General features: G+C 39.6%; 5 protein-coding genes across 8 annotated transcripts in view; 2 read left to right on the top strand and 3 right to left on the bottom strand.

The window, feature by feature from the left end:
- Window positions 1-389: 389 nt before the first annotated feature.
- LOC131335711 (uncharacterized) lies at window positions 390-8308 on the top strand. Of its 4 annotated transcripts, XM_058371195.1 has the most exons (5): window positions 390-2624; window positions 2655-2733; window positions 2935-3276; window positions 4392-4524; window positions 4777-5118. In XM_058371195.1, the coding sequence occupies exons 1-4, from the start codon at window positions 877-879 to the stop codon at window positions 4503-4505; spliced, it is 2283 nt and encodes a 760-aa protein (XP_058227178.1). In that variant the 5' UTR covers window positions 390-876; the 3' UTR covers window positions 4506-4524; window positions 4777-5118. The 4 variants fall into 4 exon arrangements, with proteins under 4 accessions (XP_058227178.1, XP_058227170.1, XP_058227187.1 ...); XM_058371187.1 differs by having other exon boundaries at window positions 390-2733; XM_058371204.1 differs by lacking the exons at window positions 2935-3276; window positions 4392-4524; window positions 4777-5118 and adding an exon at window positions 8171-8308 and having other exon boundaries at window positions 390-2733.
- Window positions 8309-14990: 6682 nt separating this feature from the next.
- Window positions 14991-16040, top strand: LOC131304417 (EG45-like domain containing protein). Its single transcript, XM_058331646.1, has 3 exons — window positions 14991-15151; window positions 15238-15517; window positions 15821-16040. Exons 1-3 carry the CDS (start codon window positions 15037-15039, stop codon window positions 15825-15827), a joined length of 402 nt encoding a protein of 133 aa, XP_058187629.1. The 5' UTR covers window positions 14991-15036; the 3' UTR covers window positions 15828-16040.
- A 2116-nt stretch (window positions 16041-18156) lies between these two features.
- The window catches only part of LOC131304388 (chaperone protein dnaJ 49-like), a 17856-nt gene continuing 8098 nt past the window's right edge, over window positions 18157-27914 (bottom strand). The window contains exon 2 of the mRNA XM_058331621.1: window positions 18157-18173. The gene's annotated coding sequence lies outside the window, so the exon portion shown is untranslated. The remainder of the gene's footprint in view (window positions 18174-27914) is intronic.
- On the bottom strand, window positions 21709-23172 carry LOC131304431 (chaperone protein dnaJ 49-like). Its single transcript, XM_058331668.1, is given in 2 exon segments — window positions 21709-22653; window positions 22655-23172. Coding segments are annotated over 2 exon segments (942 nt in total). The 5' UTR covers window positions 22898-23172; the 3' UTR covers window positions 21709-21954.
- Window positions 23616-27914, bottom strand: part of LOC131304403 (uncharacterized) — a 22703-nt gene continuing 18404 nt past the window's right edge. The window contains exon 8 of the mRNA XM_058331637.1: window positions 23616-23791. Within this exon, the coding sequence (XP_058187620.1) occupies window positions 23741-23791 (51 nt within the window). The 3' untranslated portion in view covers window positions 23616-23740. The remainder of the gene's footprint in view (window positions 23792-27914) is intronic.

Below are 27914 nucleotides of genomic sequence, written 5' to 3'. Positions count from 1 at the left end.
ACAATAAATAAGTCAACAAAAAAATCCTGGGTAAACAAAACCTCTCTGTGTGTGTGTGTTTTCTTTTGAGTGTTACAATCTATATAAGAGGTGAGGGATGAAATTTGGCGGGAAAAAGCTCTCCGTGAGAAGAGAACGTGTACAGGGGTGAAATACCATTCATGCCCCATTGACGGAAGAGGCAAACGCCGTTGGGAAGGAGGACCATTTTGGCACACATTTTAAACGTTGGGGACCAAATTGGCTAAATTCATACATTGGGGACCAAATTGACAACTCGCTAATACTTTGGGGACCAAAAAGGCAAAAAAGCCCCCTCTCTCTCTCCAATGAAAGTGATTTGAAGGACGAGTTCCCTGCCTGCATTTATGCTTTTCCTATTGCTTTCTTCTTTGCAGCACACCCACAGGCCACAACCACCAGTCCTGTGGACTTGGGTATTCACCTTTCCTATATATCTTGTGGGGACAAAGAAAAGCAGATGATCCCGTGGGTGGCTATATGCACTCATCCTCCACTTTTCAACTAGCAAAAATCCATTTTTTTTTCTGGAGAATCTCCTATCAGCATTTAGGCATAGCAGCCTTTGGTTTCTATACATTGATCGAGGTGCTAATTTTGAGAAGTTAGCATCCAGCTGGTGGCATTACGTGAAGAGTGGAATCATACTCTACCGGTGGCGACGAAATGGAGGACGATGTTGGAACAAGTTGAGGCAGTGGTTGCAGATGCAAAGATCCCATCATTTTCTTCTATATATCTGCTGCTCCTGCTGCTGCTGCTGCTACGGTTGGGATATCTACTATTTCTGCTGCTCCGATCAATCTCCCGCTGCGGTATTGCTGCACCTTTAAAGCATAAAGAGGTACGGAAGGTATGGGTTATGGACTTGCATACCAGACTTACTGTGAGTACTATGGAAGTGGACCGCCTGGCGAGTTTGACCACGAAGCGCCCTGCTTCGTATGCTGGTACGACAGCACTACTCCGGTGCGCAAGTGTGTCGGTAGTCACCGTGACGGTATTCCGAAGATAGGCATCCACGACTCGTGTGCTGAATTGCCATCAAAGTTGAACCGTCACCCCTTTCACCGGAAACACACACTCACACTCCGCACTAAAACCTCATGCGATTCGTGGACGAGGTTGTGCGATGCCTGTGGGAAGTTAATAGCTTGGGGCTTTTACTTTTTTTGTGAGTTGTGTAATTTTCACTTGGACCCTCATTGTGCTACTTCACTCCATAGATATGATAGGGGTGGAATCAGAAATCTAAAACACCCACACCAGTTGATGCGTTGTAAGATGGACTCATTAGCGTCTGAACTTCGCTGTTCTGGCTGCAAGACACGCATATATCGGTCGGATGTCTATGTTTGTTTGCTTTGCAAATGTTTGTTGCACAGACGTTGTGCAGACGCTTCACCTGTTCACCCTTTTCACTCACAACACCCACTCACCCTACGTCTAACCACAAGTGCGAGTGAATATCGGTGCAACGTTTGTGGGAAGGACCTACAATACGGACATTTCTTCCACTGTTCTCAGTGTAACTTTAGCCTTGACCCAGATTGCTTTGTCATTATGCCTATGCAAAGTTGTAGAGACGGTATGGAACTCCAGACTCTGCCGTTAAACCACCCTCACCCACTGATCATCTGCGAGAAAACAAAGAATATCGAAGTTATCTGCCATGGTTGCAAGCAATCTTGCAAGGGTTCTTTCTATGTTTGTCTCCACTGCCGTTGCATCCTGGACAAATCATGTGCCAAATGGCCTCAGCAAATTGACCACCCTTTTCACCCAAACCACCCACTTACCCTGCTTGTTAAACACGATCATGATTCCAGCCGGTGCAACGCTTGTGGGAAGGAGCTACAAGGCCTTATTTTCTATTGCTCTGAGTGTGAATTTGGCTTGGACTTGCTTTGCGCTGCCTTGATGCCTCCACGAATTAAGCATCTACAATTAGGCCACCCCCATCGTTTGAACCTTCATGAGAACACAGAGAATTCCAATTTTATATGCTATGCGTGCCAGTTACGCATCAACGATTCGTTCTATCTCTGTTTGGAATGCAATATTTTTCTGCACAGATCATGTGCTAACTTACCTCGGAATGTACACAGACTGCCTCATCACAAGCATGCTTCTCCTTGCCAGCATCGCACTCTAACCCTCCAGGATCATTTTCCTCATAATAAGCAATTCGTCTATCTGCCAGAAATGCACCCCTTACACCCGAATTACAATGGTGATATTGCCCAACAGGCAGTTGTTCCCACACCAAGTAAGGCATGCTCAAAATGTTTCAGTAGTAAGGGCTTCGGCTACGAATGTAGTGAATGTTTAGACTACTTTGACATTAGCTACACTCTGAAGAAGTCTAAACCTCACGAGCACCCTCTTGCTTACTTCAACATCAAATCGAATAAGCTCAACTGTGAAAGTTGCCGTCGATCCTTACTTACCCCTTTCTTTCGATGTGAGGAGTGTAATTTCAACATCCATGTCAGTTGCGTCTCAATACTGCCGCAAATAGTCAAACACCGTTGTCACAGGCATATTCTCTCTCTCACATATTCTCCTGTCAAAGACTTTCCAGACGAAGGCGAAAATGCAGAGTTCTACTGTGATATCTGCGAGGAACATAGATATCTATTTGACCCTACTTACTACTGCGAGGAATGCCACTTTGTCTCTCATGTTCACTGTGCCATCGCAACCTCTGAGGTATACAACGTTTTACTTTTTCTTCTTAACAGACACCAAGAACAAAAGAGAAAAGGAACAAAAAATTCAAGAAAGTTAAATGATAGCATAGTAGAATTAGAGCTTTTGTAGGTTTCATTATATGCACTTATGGTACGTTCTTCTTTCTCATATTATTTGATGTTGTTAGTCGCATGGAATAAGTTTTCTGTTGTTCCTTAGGAAATGCGCATACTAATGGAAGAGTGGCCTATGGCTTTTAACCTTGAGGAGATCAAACTAGGCATGTCATCTAACACAGGCAAAAAGAATGCTGATAAGCAAAAGGGACCAGCGCTGGAAAGCCTAGCAAGTGTAGATGAAGCCACAGGTGTTTCGGTGGAGGAATGCAAAGCGGAAGGAAGGGTTGCTGAAAATCGTCTTTTGATCATTAAACAAGATGAAGACATTGCAGTACTTCTCGAAGAGATACTGTGCCAAGAAACAAAACTAAGTGCCATGCATGAAAGGAAAGAGGAACTAAAGAGAAGACGTGCAACGAATTTTGGACTTACTAGAACAGAGGTAACGTTCTAACCAGATGATCATGTATTTTGTTGGAAAAACGATCGCTGCAAATTCTGAACTGGTGGCGAAACCTCCACAAATCCTGAAATACGCTTCGAGTCACGACTATGTTGCTTTCCTAAAGATAGTATTTGCCCCCATCAAATGGTATGCAAATGGGTACAACAAATATGCCTTCAAGATAAATCGAAGTCCGAACTCGAAATTCTTCTGTTTGCGTTTGCACTAATGAAATGGACAACGTTGGAAGAATATAAGAACCAAGAACCACTGTATTAAATTCTTCTGTTCTTTTGTTTGCGTTTGCACTAATGAAACGGACAGTGTTGGAAGAATATAAGAACCAAGAACCACTGTATTCTGTTTTCTGGAGCAAAACAGAACACATAATGAATTCTAGAACATATATAGAGAGATGTGGGAGAAATTCGGCATATGTGTGTATGTGCGCCGCTAAAACGCCACAATGCACCACAACCCACGCCGTTCGCGTGTACAGGTGTGAAGCACTGGTGGTGTCGGTATGGTTCAAAGCATAGCAAAGCAGCATAGGTGCTGCACCACACTAGATCATTATTTAATCATATTAGGAATGTTCCTTAATATATACCACTCCAATATCTCTCAACTAACCAATGTGGAACAAAGCTCACAAAGAGGAAAACAAGCGTTCTAAGGAAACAACGAAATTTTACAAAACCAAAATGACAACTCTTTTATTTTGAAAATCTCTGACATATTTTTGGGAGATAATGTACATTTTTACTGAAGTCCTAGGAAGATTGAAACTAAGTCTTGTTTTCATCAATCAGTACCCATATGATAGAAACTAAGGTTTGATTTGCGTATTAATTGAGTGCTTGTGAGATGAGTGAAAGTGAGTGAATTCATGGTATGAGTGTGAGAGATACAGGAGGTAATGTTTATCGTCTCCTAGGAAAGGTGTCAGACTCCAGTGTTGAGTTTTGACCATTTGTTTCGACTGAGCATTGTAATTAACTAATTATTAATTGGATTACAGAATCATTAGAGCGCGTGCAATCGTACTTTCGATAATGATACGTTATCCCATAGTAATATTTTGAATATGCATGTTTTTTTTCTTCTTCCAGGGTATTATGTCAGAACGAATCTCGGAACAGACTCAATGCTCTGCCTCTGAAAGTTCTTCTAGTGAGAATGAGCAGTGGATTACTGCAAGTTCTTCCAGTGAGACTGAGTGGTGATCAGGTTCTGAAAGCACGGGTATGAGTTTGTTTGGCCTAAGATATTGTGTCTTTTTATTCTCTATTTTCATTATCTGTTTTTGAAACTTGGCATGGGATCGATCGAATGTGAACGGTGGGAGGTGTTCTCTATGTATGTGTTTACCGTATCGTTTTCTCATGGAATTCTTTTTGATGCAAGTCTTGAATTCCAATGAAGCAAAATAATTCTGTTCTAATGGGGTGAATATAAAAAGCTTGCTAAACTGACAGATTTCTTATTTGTGTGTAGGTTCACCCATCGAAGACACAAAACAAGAGCAAAAAGAAGCATCATCATCTATGAACGGGCGACACACTTTCTTGTTTGTTTGTAGGTTCTATTTTGCTCGTTTGGTTTTGGAATGTCATGGCCGGGCAGTTCATTTGATATTGCATTATGGTCTAAGCTCCACACTTCCAAGTGCAATCGATGTTTCTTTTTTGTTGTAACAAACATGCTAGGACCACCGCACTTTTTTCACCACACTACGAAAGTGGGGGAAACTCTCAATTTTGTGGTGGGTTGTCATGGATCTGTGTATTTATTTATATGATAAAGAGCCAAATAGGTGCTCGAAAGTTGTCTGCATTATTTCTTAGATATATATATCTTTGTAGAATATTTTTTCAACTTCTGCAAACCCAAAATTTAGTTATTAATCATTGCAGATGCATACAATGTTATGCATCCGAATTTCATGCATACAATGTTATGCATCCGAATTTCATTCCGAAAAGGTTAAACATTGAGCCTAGTGTTATATCCAGTATATTCTACTTAACAAGCTAACATGTGAGATGGCATTCTCTCTCCAATGAGATAGACTCCAAGGAGGAGGCCCTGCATTATGCTTTTCTCATTGCTTTCTTCTTTCGATGCAACACCGGCCAATTATTGGTACTCCCGGAGTAGCGTGTGGAATTGTCGTGCAATACTACCTGCAAATAAAAGATCGATCACCACACAATGTAGGTCACTAATTGTCTCCCAACCACCCAGCAAAAGTAAATGATAATATCCCTACAGGCTAATTCGTCACTACGTAAATGGTTGGGAGTACCACGTAAGCAATGTCACGCGTGTTATGCCCTAAGAGCATCTCCGGCCTTGACTCAAATTTTTTACCCAAATTTGGGTCAAAATTTGGATAAAAATCTATTTTGGTTCAAACTCACTCCAATGGCAAAATAATCTCTTACCCAAATATATATATATATATATATATATATATATATATATATATATATATATATATATATTTATGCTTTCAAGAGTATTTCCCTCCATTTTGTTTTCCCTCATTTTTTTCACCCACAACATCTCCTCCTATTTTGTTTCTCTCATTTTTCAACCATCTGCAAACAAATTTTCCCTTCAATTTTGTCTTACCCAAGACAAACCCTTACCAGATTTATATTGGAGAGATCATTTCCCTCCTAATTCCATCTCCCTCAAACAATTGATACCAGATTGGAATTTCCGTTTGACCCAAAAAAGAAAAGAAAAAAAGAAACCAAATTTATGAGGATTCTGAACGCAACCTATTTAAAGAGATAGGGGAATGTAGAAGAACGGGTAGTAAAAGACTTTCTTCCTTGAATGGAGTTAGTTCAAACGATAACAAAGGAGCTTGAACAGTTGGTTGAATGGAGTTTGTTCAAACATGGATGAAATGCTTTTATTACCGGAGAAAGAGCCGTTGGAAAGGAGAAAGGAGCTATTAGAAAATGAGGAGAAAAATGGAGAGAGGCTTTCTTTTTCCTAGATTTGGGCAAAGAAATGGGTAAAACTTAAAAATGGGGAAGGGTTTGGGTCATGATTGGAGATGGGTTTTGAGGGTTTTGTCCAAATTTTAAATTTGGGTCTTAAAATGAGTCAAGATTAGAGATCCTAGGGGATCAAACCAAAGCCAAACACACACACACACACACTCTGACACGGATACAGAGAATTATGTGGTTCTTCAAACTCAGGTACATCCCCAGAGGAAATGGAGCAAACACACTTGTATATGGATGATCTTTACATGGAGGCACACTCCTAACACTCTCACATCACGCACGGATTTACATTGCTAACAGAACCTCACTCACTGGGGTTTTTTCCCTCTCAGGTCTCTCATTGCTAACATAACCTCACTCATTGAGCCCTATTCCTTCATCATGCCAGACAACCCATTTACTTCTTGGCTGGCTGAAGAGGACTGGGTGGTTGGCTGTCCACACCAATTGGTAACTTTGGTGTGCTTGAACAGGAGGAGGGGAGCCACAAGTCAACAACGTGGTACTTCGGGAGCGCTGAATAATAACTCTGCGATACCCCACAACCACCAGTCCGATGGATTTTTCCTTCCACATCTTGTGTGGAGTTTTGCTGATTGTCTCTGAAATCATTCTTTGGTACTATTTTCTTGGAAAAAGAAAATGAAAAAACATCTTTTACTGGACTCGAGTCTGCTGGACTTGTTAAAGCCCTGTTTTCTTTTATCATTTTTATGCCACTCTAGATATCCTAATTACTTAATTATGCTTTCACTTCTCTATCCTCATTATATTCATCTTTGTTTACATGAGGTCAATTAGATTAGTTGATCTTTATTATGCATATCTGAAATTCTTGTAAAAATGCAAGTACAATAATTGAACAGTGATCAAGTGGGGTAACAGACAAAGACAAGAGTTAACTCCACTTTCCAACGAGCAAAACTCCATTTGGTGAAGATCCTATCAGCAGGTAGGCATAGATGCCTTTGTAGAACTTTGGATAATGTAACAAGTGGATTCGTAGCAGCGAAATGGAGGACGATGTTAGAACAAGTGGAGGCAGTGGTTGCGTAAGCTGGCCCGAACTCTAACCCTCCTGGATCATTTACCTCGTAAGCAATTCGTCTATGTGCCGGAAATGCACCCCTTACACCCGAAATACAATGGTGATATTGTCTGACAGGCAGTTGTTCCTACACAACCACATAACGTACATGATCTTGATGACCACTCAAAATGACCTGAATGTTCCACATTAACTACGGGCTTTGCGTACGCTTGTATCGAGTGTTCAGACTACTTTGGCATTAGCTGCACTTTGAAGAAGTCTAGACCTCACGAGCACCCTCTTGTTTACTTCAACGTCAAATCGAATAAGCTCAAATGTGAAAGTTGCCGTCGATCCTTACTTACCCCTTTCTTTCGATGTGAGGAGTGTAATTTCAACATCCATGTCAGTTGCGTTTCAATACTGCCGCAGATTGTCAAACACAGTTGTCACAGACATGTTCTCTCTCTCAGATATTCTCCTGTCAAAGACTTTCCAAACGAAGACGAAAATGCAGAGTTCTACTGTGATATCTGCGAGGAACATAGATATCTACTTGACACTACTTACTACTGCGAGGAATGCCACTTTGTCTCTCATGTTCACTGTGTCATCGAAACCTCCGAGATATGCAAAGTTTTACTTTTACTTCTTAACAGACACGGAAAAAAAAGAGAGACAAGGAACAAAAAATTGAAGAAAATGAAAGGATAGCTTTGTAGAATTAGAGCTTTCGTAGGTTTCATTATATATATGCACTTATATATGTTCTTCTTTCTCATAATATTTGATGTTACTAATCTCTTGGGATAAGTATTCTGTTGTTCCTTAGGAAATGAACGTACTAGCGGAAGAGTGGTCTTTGCCTTTTAAACTGGAGAGTCAAAAGTATGCTGATAAGCAGAAGGCTAGGGACCAGCACTGGAAGGTCTTGCAAGTGTAGATGAAGCCACAGGTGTTTCGGTGGAGGAAACGCCAAGCGGAAGGATCAACAGTTGCTGAAAATCGCCTTTCGATCCTTAAACAAGATGAAGAGATTGCCGTACTTCGTGAAGAGATACTGCGCCTGGAAACAAAACTAAGTGCCATGCATGAAAGGAAAGAGAAACTGGAGAGAAGACGTGCATCGAATTTCAGATTTACTAGAACAATGGTAATGTTCTAATCAGTTACCTCTTAATTCTCAAGAATGAATGATTAACTTACCGAACTTGATTTCCCAATCATATCTTAATTAGCAGTTTGCAAAAAAATAGAGGAATTTCGTTATCTCCTCATCAGTCATCAGTACTTCTTGATTGAAACTGATTTCTGTGACATTCCCACTCCAAGCAACCGTAAGGCATGAACTAACCGATACGCACTGTAGAGAGAATGCTGTTTGTTTTTTTCGAAAAATATCCTCACTCTTATTGGTGAAAAAAGTATCGGTCCACCAAAAAGTAGTTCCATCAATATAAAGAATGTGTATTGATAAAAAAAATGATCTCACAGGTCCTATTTCTTTCAGCCAAAGAGTGAGAGTATTGTTCACCGTCTCAGAGTGCGGGTGAACATAATCAGACTCCGTATTGAGTTTTGACCATTATTTTCGCTAGGCGCATTGTAATTATTACTTGCATTACGGAATCGTTAGAACGTGTGCAATTTCACTTCTAACAAGGACAGGTTATATGTCGCGAAGTAATATTCCAAGGTAGCGATCGCTACTGTGAGTCTGTGGCTACGGCAAGAACTGCAATTTCAAAACCATTGTCGACGGCTGATTTATCAATGCAGCTCCTACGTTAAGGGAAAAATTAACTTAAAATTTCCGAAAAAGCCAATTCTCTATAAGCTCCATTTGATGCATTTGAATTCTCCTTTCATCTGTGGTATGGTACTGATCTTTCTCTTGTTTTTCCATGTTAGATGAGAAATTTCGTTTCTCTGTATAGAAGACATTGTCATTCCTAAATAAATTTAGGGGCTTTTTGGCTAAATAAGCCAATTGGCTTCTTTTTCTTTTTTTCTTTGTTCAAATTTCTTTCGTGTTTGTTAGTTTTGTGTCAATTTTTTGTGGATTACTGGTTTGACTTGACGAGAGGAATCGAAAAAGTAAAAAATTATGGTCCAAACCTAATTTTTTTTGAATAAAGACAAAAAAATAGGCTTAGAATTACTCATGGCCGTGAAGAATTACTCTTGGCCACAAAGAATTACTCCTGACCGCAAAAAATTACTCCTGACTGCAATGTTTTGCTCATGGCTGCAAAGAATTGCTCTTGGCCGTAAGGAATTACTCCTGGCCACAAAGTTTTGCTTCTAGCCGCGAAGAATTGCTCCTGGCGGCAAGAAATTACTCCTGGCCGCAAAAAATTGCTCCTGACCGCAAAGTTTAAGCCAATTTTTTTGTCTTCCATTAAAAAAAAATTGGATTTCAATCGTAATTTTCCTTTACTTTTTATATATCTCTCATCATGATGACACAATAATAATCTAAAAAAAAATCGACGAAAAATTAACAAATACAAAAAAAAAAAAAATTGAATATAAGGGAAAAAAAAAGAAGCAATTGGCTTATTTAGCCAAAAAATTACTTCGCTATCCCTATTATTTTTCTTTTCGTTTGGTAAAACCCTTCACAAATCCATGATCCAGAATGCAACCTAGAAGGAAAATGGAAACTCAAATATATTTTGGTTTTTTTATTTCCATCTTTGAAACTTCTAAAACTGAAACTGTAATAATATATATCAAAACGGATCAGCACAAATACAAGGTTCAAAAAGACTTGCCAAAGCCATTTTATTGTATTCACTGACAAGAGGGTAATAAACAACAATTACTCTAACTTCTTTCACCATTTTTCTTCTAATTTTGGCAATTTTATTCCCTCCAAACAAGGATATCTTATTTTCTCTTTTATTTTTTTGCAAAACTTCCATTCTAATCAAACAGATGTGAGAAAAAAAACTAATTTTTCTTTTTCTTTTCTTTCACTTCACCTTCTATTATTTTCACTTTCTACCCTTTGGAATTTCAAAAGGGATTAGTAAGGATAAGTAAATATCTCAGCAAGCTAGAATTGGTATTTGACTGACCAGACCATTTTAAAGGGGTTTTAAAAGTAATTTTTTTCTTACATTTTATTTCGTTCTGATCGGTTATATCATCACAATGAGTTAACTAACCACTTGAAGATATCAATGGTTGTGTGTCAATTTTTGTGCATCTCTATCTTATTAGTTGGACATGGATGTGTTCTAGATAAGGGGAAAAAATAAAAAATCTATGCCCAACGCTCAACATTCACCGCTCTCAATCTCACCATCCAAAAGTGTTTTGGACGGTCTGGGTTTTTAAAAACTTTTCCATGAAGAGTTTTTTTTAAAATTCGGACCATTTTACCGCTCTCTCCACCGCTCTCAATCTCATCGAGACGGACGATGAAATTGAGCGCTGTAGTGGGGGAGCTGTGAAACAGAGCGATTGGGGGTAGCACCGATGGGAAAAATATGCAGGAGGATAAAAGAGAAGCTGGATAAAGAGGAGATATAAAGGAGGTGCATGTTAATTTGGAGATATTTGTGTAGTGGGATTGTTAGAGATATGAAGAGGTAGGCAGAGCAAAATCAGTGGTGAGAGAATAGAGTATTAATGCTTATTTTTAGTTTTATTGGCTGCTGAAAAGAGAGATGGAAGACAAATTTGACTTTGGAACTGGAATTCATAGAGTGCATTACTCACTCTCCACAAAAATAAACCCACAAAACAAATGAAGAACAAAAAGAATAAGGAGTTATGTTTAATCGCAAAAGAAATGGAAGTTATGTTCATTTGCTGGTATTACGCATATGGGCGAGGAATATGGTCGTTTGACGACAAACTATGTTCGAATTCAATCATAGTTGAGAAATCACTTCATTCCGAAATGAAACCAAAAGAAACAAAAAATGCCCCCAGATATCGGTCCGAAATATTCGTGTTTTGCATTGATGCTGAACCATATATGTCATTCGTAAACGTCGGGAGGAGTACTACAAATTTCGTCGAAACAAGAATAATTGACAAACTCCATGTGCAAAGCGCGGGCAAGAATAAGTGAAAGTGTGTTATTATCTCAGCAAGAATTGGAATGTATCTTATCAGGTAAGATTATATTAATGTACCCCCCACCCAAAAGGAAAAAAATTCTGAGATGCAGCTAGCTCTTCTAAAATGGCCTTCGCTTTTGCTGTATCTGATTCATGCAATTCCACATCACTAGATTTAGACTCGATCCACATCCCTGGATTTATAATTAGTTGAATGGAGTCTCTCTTACTATTTCTCAAGAAAACGTCAACGTACTGATCTTGATGTGCCAATCATATCTTAGCACCCAACTAGCTACTTCTAACTGCGCTTTCCGCGTGTTAGTAGCCTGTAGCTGGTCTTAGGTAGATTAGAGGGTGTTCCGGATGAATAGTAAATAGAACTTTTAGAAAAGAAAGGTTTTTCAAGCTCAAAAATCATGTATTTACTCAAATAATTTTTCTACCAATATGGATCTTGTTTGATAGATCTCATCGAGATTTTTGAAACGGTACGCGCAAAAAAAATTAAAAAATTATTTTTTATTTGCATTATATTTGAGCTTGAAAAACCTTTTTTTTTCAAAAGTTCTTTTAACTGTTGAGTTGGAACGGCACCTTAGTCTTTCCGCTTGCAGCTGGTCTTAGGTGGATATTAGTCTCGTTTAAGTGCGTGGATATCTCCTATGTGTCAAAAAAAAACAAATCATGGCTTAGCAGTTCACAAAGGTACAGAAGAATTCCATTTTCATTTCAGTGGTCATCTTGAAGCAGATTTCTGCGACTTTCCCACTCAAGTCAACTGAATGGCTTGACATAACCTATAGTAATGTCCAAAGAGAAGGATTTTGTTCAATACCTTCGCTCTCGTCCAACGAGCGTGAGAGTATTGTCTACCGTCTCTTAGTGAAGGTGAACAAAATTATACCGGAATGCTCACTCTCAACCGTGGAAAAACTTTCGCTCTCACCAAGGAGCGTGAGAGTACTGTTTACTACAGTCTCTTAGTGCGGTTGAACAAAATTGCACTCCGATATTGAGTTGTGACCAGTGTTTCCACTAAGCGAATTGCAATTGTTGATTGCATTACGGAACCATTAGAAGGCGTGCGATTGTATGAAAATCATCATATGTTATCCCAAAGTAATATTCTGAGGCAGATTGTGATCACTAATTACTAGTAACAGTTTATACTTTTCTGTGGCTACTCAAACTAAAATTGTCAAAAAGCATTGACGGCTGATGAATCAATGCAGATCTTTTGAGAACCTATACCGTGTGCAGGAATACACAGCAGACGTGTTGTTAGGTGCAGGGCGGACTCATAACTTTTGAAGATCGGAAGCGAATCTCTTAAATGAGGCCTCCATATATTTTTTATACAAAAGTTTGTCTGCATAGATCTTCATTAAAAAAATCATTACAAAAGATTTATCATTATAAAATATAAGTATATAGTTGTCCCAAAAAAATGCAACCATTACAATATCTCAAAATCCATCATTTTGAAAATTAGACTAAATTCCGCTTAACTTTCAGCACTTTTTGAGGGTTTTGTCCTTATTGAAAAAAAATCGCTAGTTTTGCGCCAAACTTTTTTCGATTATTGATTTGTCTTGACGATATAAATCGAAAAAGATAAAAATATTTACTTTTACCCAAATATTTTTGAAAATATCCAAATTTAAGCTTAAACAGACAACTTTTTAAATTTTGTTTTGCTAAAAAGAGGATATTTCCTGAAATATTTGGGTGAAAGTAATTTTTTTTTACTTTTTCGATTGCTCTCGTCGAGATGAACTAATAATCCACACAAATTTGGCGAAAAACTAATGAATGTGAAAAAAATTTGATCAAGGACTAAACCTTCAAAAAGTTCTTTTAACTTAGAGGAACTCCACCTCTTCTCACATTTTTTCCTGTAAACGTACTTCTTCACCAACTTCTCCTTGATAGATAATATAGCCAATTGGACCTATTTTTGTGGCCCCTAAATTCCAATTGGGCCTATTTTGTAGTATAAATGAGGCTTCGAATTTATTTAGGCCATATATACATATACATATATAAATATAGGGGTCCTTGAATATTGGGGGCCCTTATTTTTAGCTCTTTTCTGAGGTCCAAAGCCCATGCTTCCTTTTCTCCTATCAGCCGGCTCTGGTGAGGTGTCTTGTATTTAGGGTGGCGAGACGAACCAAGCTATTCCAGTTCAAGCTCGTGTTCGTTTGTTAAAAACGAATTTAAGATCTGTTTGTGAAGTAAAAAAACCATGCTTGAACAAATTTTTTAAACCTCGCAAATGAGGCAAGCCAAGCTTGAACAAGTTATTACTCGGGTTGTACGACTTTTGATGTATCAAAATTCAAGTCACTCAAAATCGGCTCGTATTTAGCTCAATAAAAACTCGTTTGAGATCGCTCATCTCATAAACAAGTTAAGCTTGAACATACTTTAGAACTTGTTAAATTTTCAAACCAAACTTGATCAACCAAAACAAGTAGGCCGAAAATCAAAGACTAACCAGTGATTCTACATTTCTACCAATCTTGGGATTCCTAATCTAACTCCATGATTCCTAATTTTATTCTAATTCCACCAGGTATAATCTATGAACAATCATTTCAAGAGAATGCCTCAATTTGGTAATCAAACATTTATCCCTCTACTAGCAAAGGAGATTGATCTCTCTCTAAACCATAGCCGTTGCACCTCTTTGTTTCTCCCTTTCCCTCCCTCCCTCCTCCTAGGGTATCCATCTTAAAATTGGTGCGGGGGTTGCGATCTCCCCTATGGGATTTTTTTTCCTCGTCGGCCTTCGATCAGAATCTCTTTTCCCCTCCTTTCATCACTCTCCACCCTCATCCTCCCCTCACGCCTCCCGACGCCTTGGCCTCCCCAGTTCCTCTACCGCCGGACCTCCTCCATCATAGGTGATTCGTCTCTGGTGGTGCGGTTCAGATGTGCGGCTGTGGGTGCGGAGCTTTTGTGCATGATTGGGTTGCTGGAGTTGGAAATCTATGTTGATGGATGATGATGGCGAGGTTTTTTTTTTTTTCATTTTCTTGTTGGTTTGCGATTTTTTGCTTATTCTTCTCCATTTTGTGGAGGTTTTCTCTTGGGCTTATTGCCGTGAGTTTTCTTCCCAATTGGATTGTTTCTTGTTTCTGCAAGAAAAGGTTTAGTTGGTTTAGGATATAGTCTGTGGGATGAATCCCCGCCGTCGTGGTTACTTGGTCCTTTGTCTAAGGACCAATTTTCATCTTGATGTACTCTTTAATTGGAGTTATAATACATCTGTTATCGGTTGAAAAAAAAGAAAGCAAAGGAGATTGATTTTGGAATGACGTTGGATTCCAACTTAATATTTAAGCAAACCACTAAGCACATAATAACAATATGGAAGATCAGTTTGTGTGGCTATAGAAAATACTAGTACCAAACAAAAATGTGTGATTAATTTAACCAAAGAGATTAGTGCACTAACGCGAAAAAAGCCGCCGCCTAATCCTCTTGATTATCACGTTTCACACCATATATTCTTTACTAGTTACGTATGAGTATAAATATGATTGAAATGTGGAGGTCCTTGATAACCAGTGAAATTTCACTAGTATCGAACTTCTGTTCAATCAGGCAATCCATGAACAAAATGAGGTTCATTTTAGCAGTTGCAGTGGCAGGATTGTTGTGTTTCGACATCATTTCGGTTTCTGGAGACATTGGCACGGCGATAGCATACAATCCGCCGTATCTACGTACGTTGGCACGTTGTAATAAGTTCAGATCTTTAGTACTATTGATGGTCTTGAAATGTTTTTTTGTTTTCGTTTTCTTGATGCAGCGACAAGGTGCGGTGGGTACGACCAGGAGCAATTCCCGGAAGGGGGCTTATTCGCGGCAGCAAGCGATGGGGTGTGGGACAATGGGGCGGCATGTGGGCGAAGATACCGGTTGAAGTGCATCAGCGGCCAAAGGAAACCGTGCAAGAACGGATCTATTGTAATCCAAGTCGTCGATGTGTGTCGAACAAATCCGTGTCAGGCAACGCTGACTCTGTCGAACAAGGCCTTCGATGCCATCTCCAGGGATCCCAATGCCAAGATCAATGTTGAATATTCTCAGTAAGCTAGTCCTCTCCTGATCTTTGAGACGTTGAAACACTATGAATCAGTCTACGATGGTACGTGCGACTGCATGTGGATCGATGTAGGCTTACGCCAAGCATAAGTCGAACCACACAAATCCTTGTTGCTAGTTTGTGTGTTCGATTTTCGCTCTCTCTGCTCTACTTGGTTGGTTCGATCCGTTGTTCTGAATATATATCAACACATAGATCTTGTCGTTAGTGATTTGTTTAACGCTTCCGCACAACAATTCATACAAGATGGACTTTTGCTAATTACCTTCGCTTGTGTCTTGTGCAGGATCTGATCTCTAAGAATACCTCAATCAGCCCTCTCTGGCAAGGCTGGCTTATGAAAGACTCCTTTGGATTGTAATCTATATCATCAAAGTACTTCGATTTGGATAGCACAAAGCGCACGATGGATGCAAAAAAATATAAAGAACCACCTTGATTTGGATAGTTTGTACAATGTACTTCGATTTGATCGGTCACATAGCCTACACAGGTTTGGGACGTAACAGAAGTGGTATCAGAGCAATGGTTCTATATATACAAGTGCCAAAAACTCCGGCACACACTACATAATTGACATTTAACAAATAAATTGAATATGGAGCGAATACAAACAAATAAGTGAATTAATGTGGATTATAATAAATTATAATTTTCGTTAAGAAAGAGATGACTGAGAAAGGTATTAAGGTGCTCTGATACCACCTTATATCTATCTCATTCATCTCGTCATTGACGGAAATAGTTGATGACCAAACAAATACTAGTTGAAAAGGGAATTTGTGTACCAATATCTGCCATAAAAAGTCAAAGCCATGACAAATAAATGTGAAACTATACGACTCAATTCAAAGACGAGGATCAATAATAAGTACAAGCTTAGGGCATGTACATCAGAATCGGGAAAATGGGCATTTTAGCAATTTTACCTAACCAAAACCAAAAACGGGAGGTGCAGCAGATTCGGTAAACGCACAGCAAAAATAGCTCAGCTCTCAAACTTCGGTATTAATACCGAGGTACTGTTTACTCGGAAAACTATTAAAATGATTATTTAATTCTCTCTCTCTAACAAACCAGCCCCCATCTCCAATTGTTTCAGCCCCATCGCAAAACGAAGAGGAAGACCATAACATTTCTGGTGAATCTTCATCGTCCTCACTACAAATCCCAAACCTCGTGGGGCGAAGACGACTCCAGCTTCGTCGTCTGGTGTCCCCCTGAGTTCACCCGTGATCTCCTCTCCAACTACTTCAAGCACAACAACTTCTCTAGTTTCTCAGAGAGAGAGAGAGAAGAGAGAGACGGGATGGATCTGAATGGGGTTGGGAAGACACAGAGAAGGCCCGAAAGAAAGAGGCCCATCGAATTGGGTGCAAAAGAGGCCCTCCGAAAAAATAATTTTATAAAAATAGAGAGAATCAGTGTGGAATTGAGAGAGATTTGAGTAGATAAAATAAAAAAATAAACTATTGAGTAGGTAAAATGCCTTTTTCTTGGTGTGCATGCTCTAAAGCTATTCATGCGTGAACTACTAGCTGCTAACTAGAGACTTGTGTGTCCCACCGCCTCACCCCTTGCGCAAAAACTTTTAGACATCTAAATAGCCACATGTCCTTTGCCTCCAAGATGAAAACAGGTGTCACCACCAAACCCATTTCATGACACTATAGCTTGTACACAAACATTTTCTTCCTCTCTCTCTCTCTCTCTCTCTCTCTCTCGCGCGCCAAAAACTTCTCTCTCTCTCCCTCCCTCTCTCTCTCAACATATTACTATATACCCAACGCAAATGTTTTTACTGCCACGTAGAAGACAATCAATTTAATTCAATATAAATCATAATATAACTCCAAAACCACTGTACTCCACTTTATGCTCCAAGAATGAATCTGTTTCTTTTTATTCTCTTTTTCAAACTCCAATATACTATCTAAAAATATGGAAAATACCCAATTCAACTATAATCAATTGCAATAAAAATACGGTAGTTACTCCCTCTCTCTCTCTCTCTCTCTCTCTGTTTGCTCCTTTTTCAATAAGTTTTTCTCCGCTCTTTATCCCAAAACTCTCCCTCAAAATAGGAAGAGAGATAGCAGTTCAAAAAAAAAAAAAAACAGGAAGAGCTTTAGAGACGACTTTTCCTCGGCGATATTTCTTAATACTCAACCCATTAGATATCGGAGTCTCAAACCCTAATTAACAATTTGATATACAAATGTGTTAGTTTCGCAATTCTAAATCATCAGGGTTTGTTTTTTCGGGATTTCAAATTTGTGTTGGATACTTTGATTTTTATTATGGACAGAAACAAAGATGAGACTTGAACGAGCTTTTAACGAGCGAGCGAAAACAAGCTCGTACTTGAGTTTCTTACCTTGATACTTGAGCAACCAATGGATTAAGCATGAGAAATAGCTGGATCACAAAGTCCAGTCGTTATCAATCCTCTCTCTAGTGCATTTTGTTCCTGAGAGTGTGCACAAATTGAAAATATGTTCTAATCACAATGCTATTGATATTGCGTAACCATCATCAGTGATCACTACGACAACAACGAACTCGGTCATGAATTTCAACTGCAATTTGTTCCGGTTGATACTCTGGTTACTCCATCTTGGGTTATCGTTCTTTAAATCCTGCAAATGCACGCCATTGAATGAATAATAATAGCCGATGCAGTTCTCAGGTTCAAGCAGACTAAGTGCTCAAATGATAAACGGCGCGCCGATGTTTCACAACATGGTTAGAAATTGCAATATACTAATATAGATTTATTGTTGAACAAACCAAAAAAAAAATGAAATTGAAACTGTTTCAAAAAAACACCATTACAAAAGGATCTGGACCTTGGGATCAAGTCATCCCCACTGGAAAAGCTGCAACTCAATCCAACATAATCTCTCCCTACCTATTCTTCAACGTTCACCTGCTCAGGGCTATTAACCAGGTAACCCTGTTCAAAGTTCAAACCCCTTCGATGACTTCACATAGAAACTAAACCCTGTTGCGTAGTAACCCTAAATTCGTAAGGATATGATCGAGAATCCCTTTTGCCAAGAAAGTGCAAAATCAGAATCACTGGAAGCAGAAACTTAACCAAAGTCCTAACATACATATTAGGTCTAAAGGAGAAAATCGCAGGTCTCTTCCTCACTTGTGGCTGTAACTCGCACGTCTTTACCCCTCGTTCTGTTGCTTCAATAGTTTTGCTACAAAGCATGTGCAACTATGGAGTCTGCTCCTTGATTTTATCGTTTCTGTTTTTTTCCCTACGTCATAATTGGGCTGACTCTTATCACTACTGAGAAACCTATGATCAAATAGCACCACCTTTTCTTAGTAGCCACACTATTTTCGGAATTTTTAGGATCACCCATGCTGAATATGCGGAACCCGGACAAGAATCTACGATAATACAAATGCAGATAAAACAGAACAATCACACAAGAAGCACAACATTTAAGGGGTTCAGTCAACTAAGGTTATGGCCACCATCCCCGGTGACTGGGTTTTTTTTCACTATATGATGAAGAAAAATAAACGTTACATTGCCCTAGACTAACATCCATGGGTCACAAGTCTAGAGAAATACCCAAAGACTATCAAAAAAATGCACCATCCGCCACAAGCTTTCTGCAGCCATGTGGCTCGGTGAACTGTACCTTTCAGACTCCACAATAACATCATGTAGCAACAAAATGTAGGATGCTCATTTTTCACATGTTTCCACTTAATTATAAGGAAGTTTAAAACATATTTAGGACGGCGCTATCTAAAACCTGAGTTTTCAAACTGACTTTCAAACCAGCCTAAGTGCTTCTCCCAAAATAGAAAAGAAACAGGAAAGGAAGAAATGGGAAAACAGAAAACTGTCTTTCTGTGCGGGCATGATGACACCAACTTGAAATGCTCATATTATAAAGGGCAAATTTCAGTTTGACCCCTTATGGTTTGGGCCGGGTGCAGACACACCCCTCCTGCTTTGAATATCACCACATAACACCCTGTGGTTTGTGGACTAATGTGCACATCCAACTCTGTTAACAGAACTTGCGAAATGACTCTAATGCCCTTGTGAAATTTAACACCAGGTCTTCTTCCCCAAAACTCCTATCAAAACCCTAAATTTCACACCACCACCACCACCACCATACACATACCTGCCACCACCCGGCCATAACCGTTGCACCCCACCACACAAAATAAATTCTGGTAGCCCCTAAATCCGAATCGGCAGCCTCAGTCAATTCCACCATGGCTGCCCAACACCAACGAGCTCGTCCGCCACTGCGACCGTCGTAACATCTTCAGCCCCAATGCCCTCTTTACCCTGCTTGTCACTGCCATCCCCACCCTTTCACCGGTGAGTGAAGCACATTGGCGAGTGAAGCACACCTCCCATTAAATTGGACAGAAACTCTAACTGTGCACATTAGTCCACAAACCACAGGGTGTTATGTGGTGATATTCAAAGCAGGAGGGGTGTGTCTGCACCCGGCCCAAACCATAAGGGGTCAAACTGAAATTTTCCCTATTATAAAATAGGAAAACAGAAAACTCTTTATGTCTTTCTGTGTGGGCGTGATTGGCATGATGACACCAACTTCAAATGCTCGTATTATGAAACCGAGCCAAGATATAAACCCTGAACAAGGGGCTCTTAATTTGACCATCTACACATGAATATTTTTTACTCCATTTCAAAATTGAATAACCAGCCTGATAAACAGAATCTCTATAATAGCAATGATAGGAATAGGTGCGATATGAAACAACATATAGTAAGTAGCTTGAAATTCGGACTGCATAGGTCCCCAACTTTGGTCTTGAAAGCACATATATGGCAATGGTGTGATAAGTAAGAAATTTGAAGATACTGCCGCTACCCAAAAAATAAGGTGGAATTTTAGCGACGCATGGCACATACTGACATCATGCTCACAATTGCCATTTGCAAATTGATTCTCACAGAAACAGTTCCTGATAGCCTAGGAACGATTGCATGGCACTTCACTGGTCTGTACATAATTGGAAATTAACATAAAACAGGGAGCAAACAAGAAAGCACATAACAAAGGTGTTATATCACATACCGAATGAAATTAAATAAGGCCATTTGCAAAGAGAGGATATATACACTATCGTAAACTACCATGTGCCTTACAGTCTCAGAAATTCCTTCATGCTGTATCATTACCATATTCTTCTTGTGTATGTAATTACGATAGGGACTTCGCACACTATGCTCCAGTCCCAATCCAGGCCATCCTGCTCATTTGGAGCCATTTTGCTGTCGGCCTAAATAGAATGAATTAGGCCTCAATTAATTTCTAACGGCGGGGAAAAAATTGGACACACCATACGATCTCCTCTGGTCCACTACAACCCCACCTAGGCCAGCTATCTGCTTTCATATTTGAAAAGACCTTAGTTGCACAAAGCAGGAGTGGGTGCACGTGCCGGAGTGGGCGAATATAGAAGCTCCCAAGATAGGGAACGTGAACGTAATGTGTACATATGTTATGAAAATTATGTAGCATGGAATATGAGTCATGACTTTAAAAGTACAATCATTTTAGGGATTAAAAACATGGGCCAAGTCTATCATAAGTGCAAGAAATGGGATAGCATTACAATATATGATTTTCTTTTCAAGATATCATGACTTGGGCTTCATAATTTCATATATGAGCTAAATTGAAGACCAATTTATAAAGCCAAGTGATAAATGAAAATCCCTGTTTTTTCTATGTAAGGATTACGGATTGAACAAAAGCTCCCATCTTCGTAAGGAGCGTGCTCCCATGTCAATGGTAGCGAGCTCCCGGCCTCAGGCTCCTAAGTTGGGAGCGCAAGAGCATGCTCCTATGGGGGGAGGGGCACCACTTTAGGAGCTCCCTGATACTAAGGAAAATACCTTCTTTTTTTTTATAAGTGCCTGAACAGTTACCCACTTACCCGGCACCTACCCACCTCACATGCTCTATCCTAATGAACACCATGCTTCTCCTCCTTCCTCGCCAGACAAACAAGAAACAACTCACCCTCAATCTTCTAAATGCTCAAACATAAGACTGTGATTGAGTTATTAAAACCCATAGTTCACCCGAATGCTAACAAAGACTGAAATACCATACACATAAGCCAAATTGCTTGTAGTAAGATCAACAATTTGATGAACTCCATGGCACGTATTTATTCGTTACTAGCATGAATAGATACACATATGTAGACCGTAAGTCCAATTAATTTCGAACAAAACCTATATGCTCCATCTGCAAGATTCCAGTTTTATCCAAAGAGGAAACAATTACAAACAATCCACAGTACAAATCAAAGCTGCACCTTAGAACCCTCAGAAATCCATGTCAAACTAACAAGCAAAGCATAAGAAGCCAATTCAGACCTCGAATCAAGTCATCCTGCCGCAGCCTCAAACTGCTTCAATGAGTCGCAATGCGGTGTTTCTCGTGTATATCCCCAATGGAAATGCTGCAACTCAAGCCAGCATTTATGGGCAAGAATCGAAACATAATCTCTTTCCACTTGCTCTTCAAGCCTCACCCTCTCAGGGCTATTAGGAGGGTAACGCTGCTCAAACCCCCCTGACTTCACAAAATAATTAACACCCTTTTGCGTCGTAAACCTGTACTGATAAGGATACTGAAGCGAAATCGAATAAACCGGATCGTTCAAAGGCATAAAGCTAAACACCAGAATCAGAATCAGAAGCACAGGCAGCAATTGAATCAAAGCCTTAGCAAGTCCAACAGACCCATTATTCCCATTATTATTATTATTGTTTCTATTATTATTCCCCATTCTCTCACCCATACCAGGTCCAAAGCTAAAACTACCAAACTGTGTATTTCTACCAACGGGATTCATACCTCCATCAAAGAAGTTCCTGAATATCTCCTCAGCATCAAAGTCCCCATCAAAAAACCCTTGCCCCCCACCGCGCCTCGGCGCAGCGGCCCGCCTTTTTCTACCAGCTGGATTCATACCTCCATCAAAGAAGTTCCTGAATATCTCCTCAGCATCAACGTCCCCATCAAAAAACCCTTGCCCCCCACCGTGCCTCGGCGCAGCGGCCCGCCTTCGAAAACTTCTTCATCCTACTCTCCTCATTGCTAGATTCCGAAACCCTGACCCTAGGCCGAGCCGAAGGTGGCGGTGGCGATTCGGTGGTGGGTTCTGGCTGGGGGTCGAGAATGGGGAGGAGATCGGAGGCGGAGAGGGAGGGGTCGAGTCGCAGGGCTTTGGCGATGAATTTCAGGGCGCCGGTTCGGTCGCCGGATCCGATCGCGCCGCGGGCGATGTTCAGGCATTTCAATGCCTCGTTCTTGTTTCCGTCCATAACCAAAACCCAAGATTTGCAACGAACGAACAAACCCTCGAAAGGAATTGCAAAATCAATACATAGATATATAGACAGAGGGGTGAAACTGGGTTTGTAAATTGGTGAAAAGGGTGGGTGAGAATTGTCGGAGGAATGGATTAGGGTTTGAGACCCCGAGAGCAAATGCTGCAAATTGAAGAATCAACTCAAAGTCTGCGCAGAAGAAGAGAAATATCGGAGAAAGCCGTCTCTTTCTCTCTCTCTCTCTGTTTGTGTTTTGTCTTCTTGTCTAGAATTTTCAAACAACCTATTATTCAACTTGTTCTACTTTATACAACACAACCACCACCTTAACCTTGGTAAGTTACTTTAGATCACTTTGTGATCGACTCGATTGAATATCGTTTTAAGTTTTAAAATCAAACCTGAACAATCTTCGGTCCAGCTCTAAGCATAACTTGACAGATAGCGTAGCAACGAGCTGCATGAATCCGGAACCAACTCTAACAAGCCTGCATTCAGCTATTTCCCAGTTAACAAACACTGCTGTTCTGCTTATGGGTGATCCTAGGCTTGTTTTGGGCGATCAGTTAACTACCCAAGAGAGTTTTTCACACAAGCATGTACGCCACGGCCCACAAAATTAAAGCGCAATTGCTCATGCAAACCCAGGAGGGAGAGAGAGAGAGAGAGAGAGAGAGAGAGAGAGAGAGAGAGAGAGAGAGAGAGAGAGAGAGAGAGCACAAAATTTTGTCCATCGATAAATAGCGTCTCAATGCTAACAACCAGTTTACAAACAAAGAAAAATTCTGCTTAGATTTGAAGGGTTTCTATTTTAGATCATGGGGTAAACTTGAGTTCCTACTCCTTCGAAGTTATGACCAGCAGTCCCAGCGCCCCTATAAGTAAATACTGCAAAAAGAAGAACAACACGGTAAGAATTCTGCTAATAATTTAGAAGTACTTTAACCTCCCTAAACATATCATATTGACTCAGAAGCGAGTGAGATGAGTTTGAGCTTGCAGCATTTTGATGCAACGTGAGTTGGATTCCCGTCGATCGAGAGGGACGACCTTCAATTTGTGGTAGGAAGAGAAAGCAACGGTGAGACTATTGAAGAGGAAAGCAGAGAACCTAGAGGAAAGAGGAGGGAGAAGGCGCGTTGGACGACGGACGTGCACCCAGTTTTTTTAGCCAGACCAATTAAGACACGTGTGTTGCCCAAGTAGGAGGCCTCAGGTTAGCTTGTGTCAGGTGAGGTCCGCTTAATTTGATTATTGACAAAATATTGTTAGTTTTGATTGTTCAATTACCAAAATTTGATGAATTGTTAAGATGGTGCTAGGTTTGATTATTCTAATGTGAGTATTTTTTTTATAAAATATTGCTAATTTTAACTACTTTTTATTTTGCTTATTCCACCGTGGATGCTCTTATCGAAAAAAAAAAAAAAAACAGAGCAATTTCAAAAGGGATTAGTAAGGATAAGTATCTAAATATCTCAGCAAGAATTGGTATATGACTGACCAGACCATTTCAAAGAGGTTTTAAAAGTATTTTTGTTCTTACATTTTATTTCTTTCTGATCGGTTATATCATCACAATGGGTTAACTAACTACTTGAAGATATCAAGGGTTGTGTGTCAATTTTTGTGCATCTCTATCTTATTAGTTGGACATGGATGTGTACTAGATAAGGAAAAAAAACAAAAAATTTACGCTCCCGCTCAACATTCACCGCTCTCAATCTCACCATTCAAAAGTATTTTGGATGGTTTGGATTTTAAAAAAAATTCCAGGAAGAGTTTAATGCTTCTCTAGAAGAGTTTTTTTAAAATTCAGACCATTGATTTTTGAGATAGACGGTGAGATGTTGAGCGGTCAACGTAGTTTTGCTGAGGAAAAAAACAAAAAGTCTACCCCCACTACTCTATTTTACCGCTCCCTCCACGCTCTCAATCTCACCAAGACGGACGGTGAGATTGAGTGCTGCAGTGGAGAGAGCTATGAAACAAAGCGATGAGGTAGCTCGATGGGGAAAAAATGTACGAGGATAAAAGAGAAGCTGGATAAGGAGGAGATATAAAGGAGGTGCATGTTAATTTGGAGATACTTGTGTAGTGGGATTGTTAGAGATATCATAAAGAGGTAGGCAGAGCAAAATCAGTCGCGAGAGAATAGAGTATTAATGCTCATTTTTAGTTTTATTGGCTCCTGAAAAGAGATCAGATGGAAGACAAATTTGACTTTGGAACTGGCATTCATAGAGTGCATTACTCTCTCTCCACAAAAATAAACCCACAAAACAAATGAAGAACAAAGAGAATAAGGAGTTATGTTTAATCGCAAAAGAAGTCGAAGTTATGTTCATTTTCGCTGGTATTACGCATATGGGTGAGGAATATTATGGTCGTTTGACGACAAACTATGTTCGAATTCAATCGTAGTTGAGAAATCACTTCATTCCGAAATGAAATCAAAAGAAACGAAAAACGCCCCTAAATATCAGTCCGAAATATTCGTGTTTTGCATTGATGCCGAACCATATATGTCATTTGTAAACGTCGGGAGGAGTACTACAAATTTCGTCAAAACAAGAATAATTGACAAACTCCACGTCCAAAGCGCAGGCAAGAATAAGTGTGAGTGTGTTATTATCTCAGCAAGAATTGGAATGTAACTTATCAGGTAACATTATAGTAATTTACCCCCCACCCAAAAGGAAAAAAATTCCAACATGCAGCTAGCTTTTCTAAAATGGCCTTGGCTTTTGCTGTATCTGATTCATGCAATTCCACATCACTAGATTTAGACTGGATCCACATCCCTGGATTTATAATTAGTTGAATGGGGTCTCTCTTAATATTTCTCAAGAACACGTCAACGCGTACTGATCTTGATGTGCCAATCATATCTTAGCACCCAACTAGCTACTTCTAACTGCTTTCCGTGTGTTGGTAGCCTGCAGCCGGTCTTAGGTAGATTAGTCTTTCCGCGTGTGTAGTAGCTTGCAGTTGGTCTTAAATGGATTAGTCTCGTCCCGTTTAAGTGTGGGGATATCTCCCATGTGTCAAAAAAAAAAAAAAAAAAAATCATGGCTTAGCAGTTCACAAAGGTACAGAGGAATTCCATTTTCATTTCAGTGGTGATCATCTTGAAGCAGATTTCTGCGACTTTCCCACTCAAGTCAACTGAATGGCTGGACCCAACCTATAGTATTGTCCAAAGAGAAGGATTTTGTTCAATACCTTCACTCTCGTCTGGTGGAAAAAGTGTTTTTCCCACCAACGAGCATGAGAGTATTGTTTACCGTCTCTTAGCGAAGGTGAACAAAGTTATACCAGAACTCTCACTCTCATCCGCAGAAAAACTGTCGCTCGCTCCCACCAACGAGTGTTAGAGTATTGTTTACCATCTCTTAGTGAAGGTGAGCAAAAATATACTAGAACTCTCACTCTCATCTGCGGAAAAACTATCGCTCCCACCAACGAGCGTGAGAGTGTTGCTTACCGTCTCTCAGTGAAGGTGAACAAAATTATATTGAAACTCTCACTCTCATCCGCGGAAAAACTGTCGCTCACTCCCACCAACGAGGGTCAACAAAATTGAACTCGAGTATGGAGTTGTGACCATGGTTTCCACTAAGCGCATTGCAGTTATTGATTGCATTACGGAATCATTAGAAGGCGTGCGATTGTATTTTTGAAAATCAAATGTTATCCCAAAGTAATATTCTAGACAGATTGTGATTATCACTTACTAGTAACAGTTTATACTTTTCTGTGGGTACTCAAACTAAAATGTCAAAAAGCATTGACGGCTGATTAATCTGTTCAAGTCTTTTGAGAAACTATACCATGTGAAAGAATAGCAGACGTGTTGTGAGATGCCATGTATTTAGGGCTGATAAACGAACCAGGCTACTCTAGTTCGGGTTGGTGTTCATTTGGTAAAAGCTCATTTAAGATTTGTATGTTAGGAAAACAAATCAAGCTTGAACAAGTTATTACTCGGCTTGTTTGACTTATGACGTATAAAAAATTCGATTTATTTGAAATTGGCTCATGTTTGGCTCAATTAAAACTTATTTGAGATCGGCCCGTCACATGAACAAGCTAAGCTTGAATATGCTTTAGAGTTTGTTAAGTTTTCAAACCAAACTTGATCAACCACCTGTTTGGCTCATTCTACTACTTTTATCACCCCTACTTGCATCGAATGTAATCTCATAGCCAAAGCCCGGGGTGTAGAGTTTCTATCGCGGCCCAAGTCCGTATTGGACCAAAGTTTTGGAACAAAATATTTTCGTGTGTAGGGGCGGTTCTAAGATGTTAGTTCAGCGGTGACAAAAATGCCATGAAATTTTTTGTATACCAAGATTTTTTTTCTTTTTTCTTTTTTCTTTTTTTTTTTTTTGGGGGGGGGGGGGGGGGGGGGGGGTGGGGAAGGGTGGGTTGGGTACAAGTTCTATATAAAATAAACATATATTTTAGTTGAAAATTTATTGGGCCTAGTTTATTTTGGATTGTTGCCCTATATTATCAACTTACCCCCAAATTTAAATAAACTTTCAATTATTTTGACTACATATGAATAATTCAGTGCCGACAATATCACAAAAAAATACAATTATATGAAGAAAAAAAAAGTTATGGGGATGCCGACAAGTTATTTTCTATACGTAAACAACAAAAATGACTTAGGTAATTAGGGATTTTTTAAATTTGGGGTGGCCTTGGCCCCAATAGCCAAGCTTGTTCAAGCTTTGCTTGAAATTAAGCTTAACCAACTTAAAAAAACGCACGAGCTTGGTTTGTTTAGGTTCTATAAACTGATCTCAAATGACCCCTCACTTGATTTCTCGCACGGATAATTGATAATTCGCAGTCAAATTTTCCTATTTTGACCCCATAAAAATTTGGTAAATTGTTCCAACTTGCTTCAAATGTATAGAAATCGTATGAATTCTCCTCCTTTCGAAAGTTGATGATATTTTGGATGAGGCTGTCTTGCATTGGTTTTAAAATATAGTAA

This window comes from Rhododendron vialii, chromosome 1a (genome assembly GCF_030253575.1).
Source record: "Rhododendron vialii isolate Sample 1 chromosome 1a, ASM3025357v1".
Lineage (NCBI taxonomy): Eukaryota > Viridiplantae > Streptophyta > Magnoliopsida > Ericales > Ericaceae > Rhododendron > Rhododendron vialii.
Note: the sequence above shows the minus strand (reverse complement) of the source record. Positions and strands in the feature narration are given on the sequence as shown.

What these genes read in the sequence shown, in the direction of transcription:
- LOC131335711 (XM_058371187.1), top strand. Translation starts at nt 877, where the DNA reads ATGGGTTATGGACTTGCATACCAGACTTACTGTGAGTACTATGGAAGT. An exon ending in GTGCCATCGCAACCTCTGAG is followed by an intron (nt 2,734 to 2,934) that starts GTATACAACGTT and finishes GTTGTTCCTTAG; the next exon opens with GAAATGCGCATACTAATGGA. An exon ending in TTGGACTTACTAGAACAGAG is followed by an intron (nt 3,277 to 4,391) that starts GTAACGTTCTAA and finishes TTCTTCTTCCAG; the next exon opens with GGTATTATGTCAGAACGAAT.
- LOC131304417 (XM_058331646.1), top strand. Translation starts at nt 15,037, where the DNA reads ATGAACAAAATGAGGTTCATTTTAGCAGTTGCAGTGGCAGGATTGTTG. An exon ending in ATACAATCCGCCGTATCTAC is followed by an intron (nt 15,152 to 15,237) that starts GTACGTTGGCAC and finishes TTCTTGATGCAG; the next exon opens with CGACAAGGTGCGGTGGGTAC.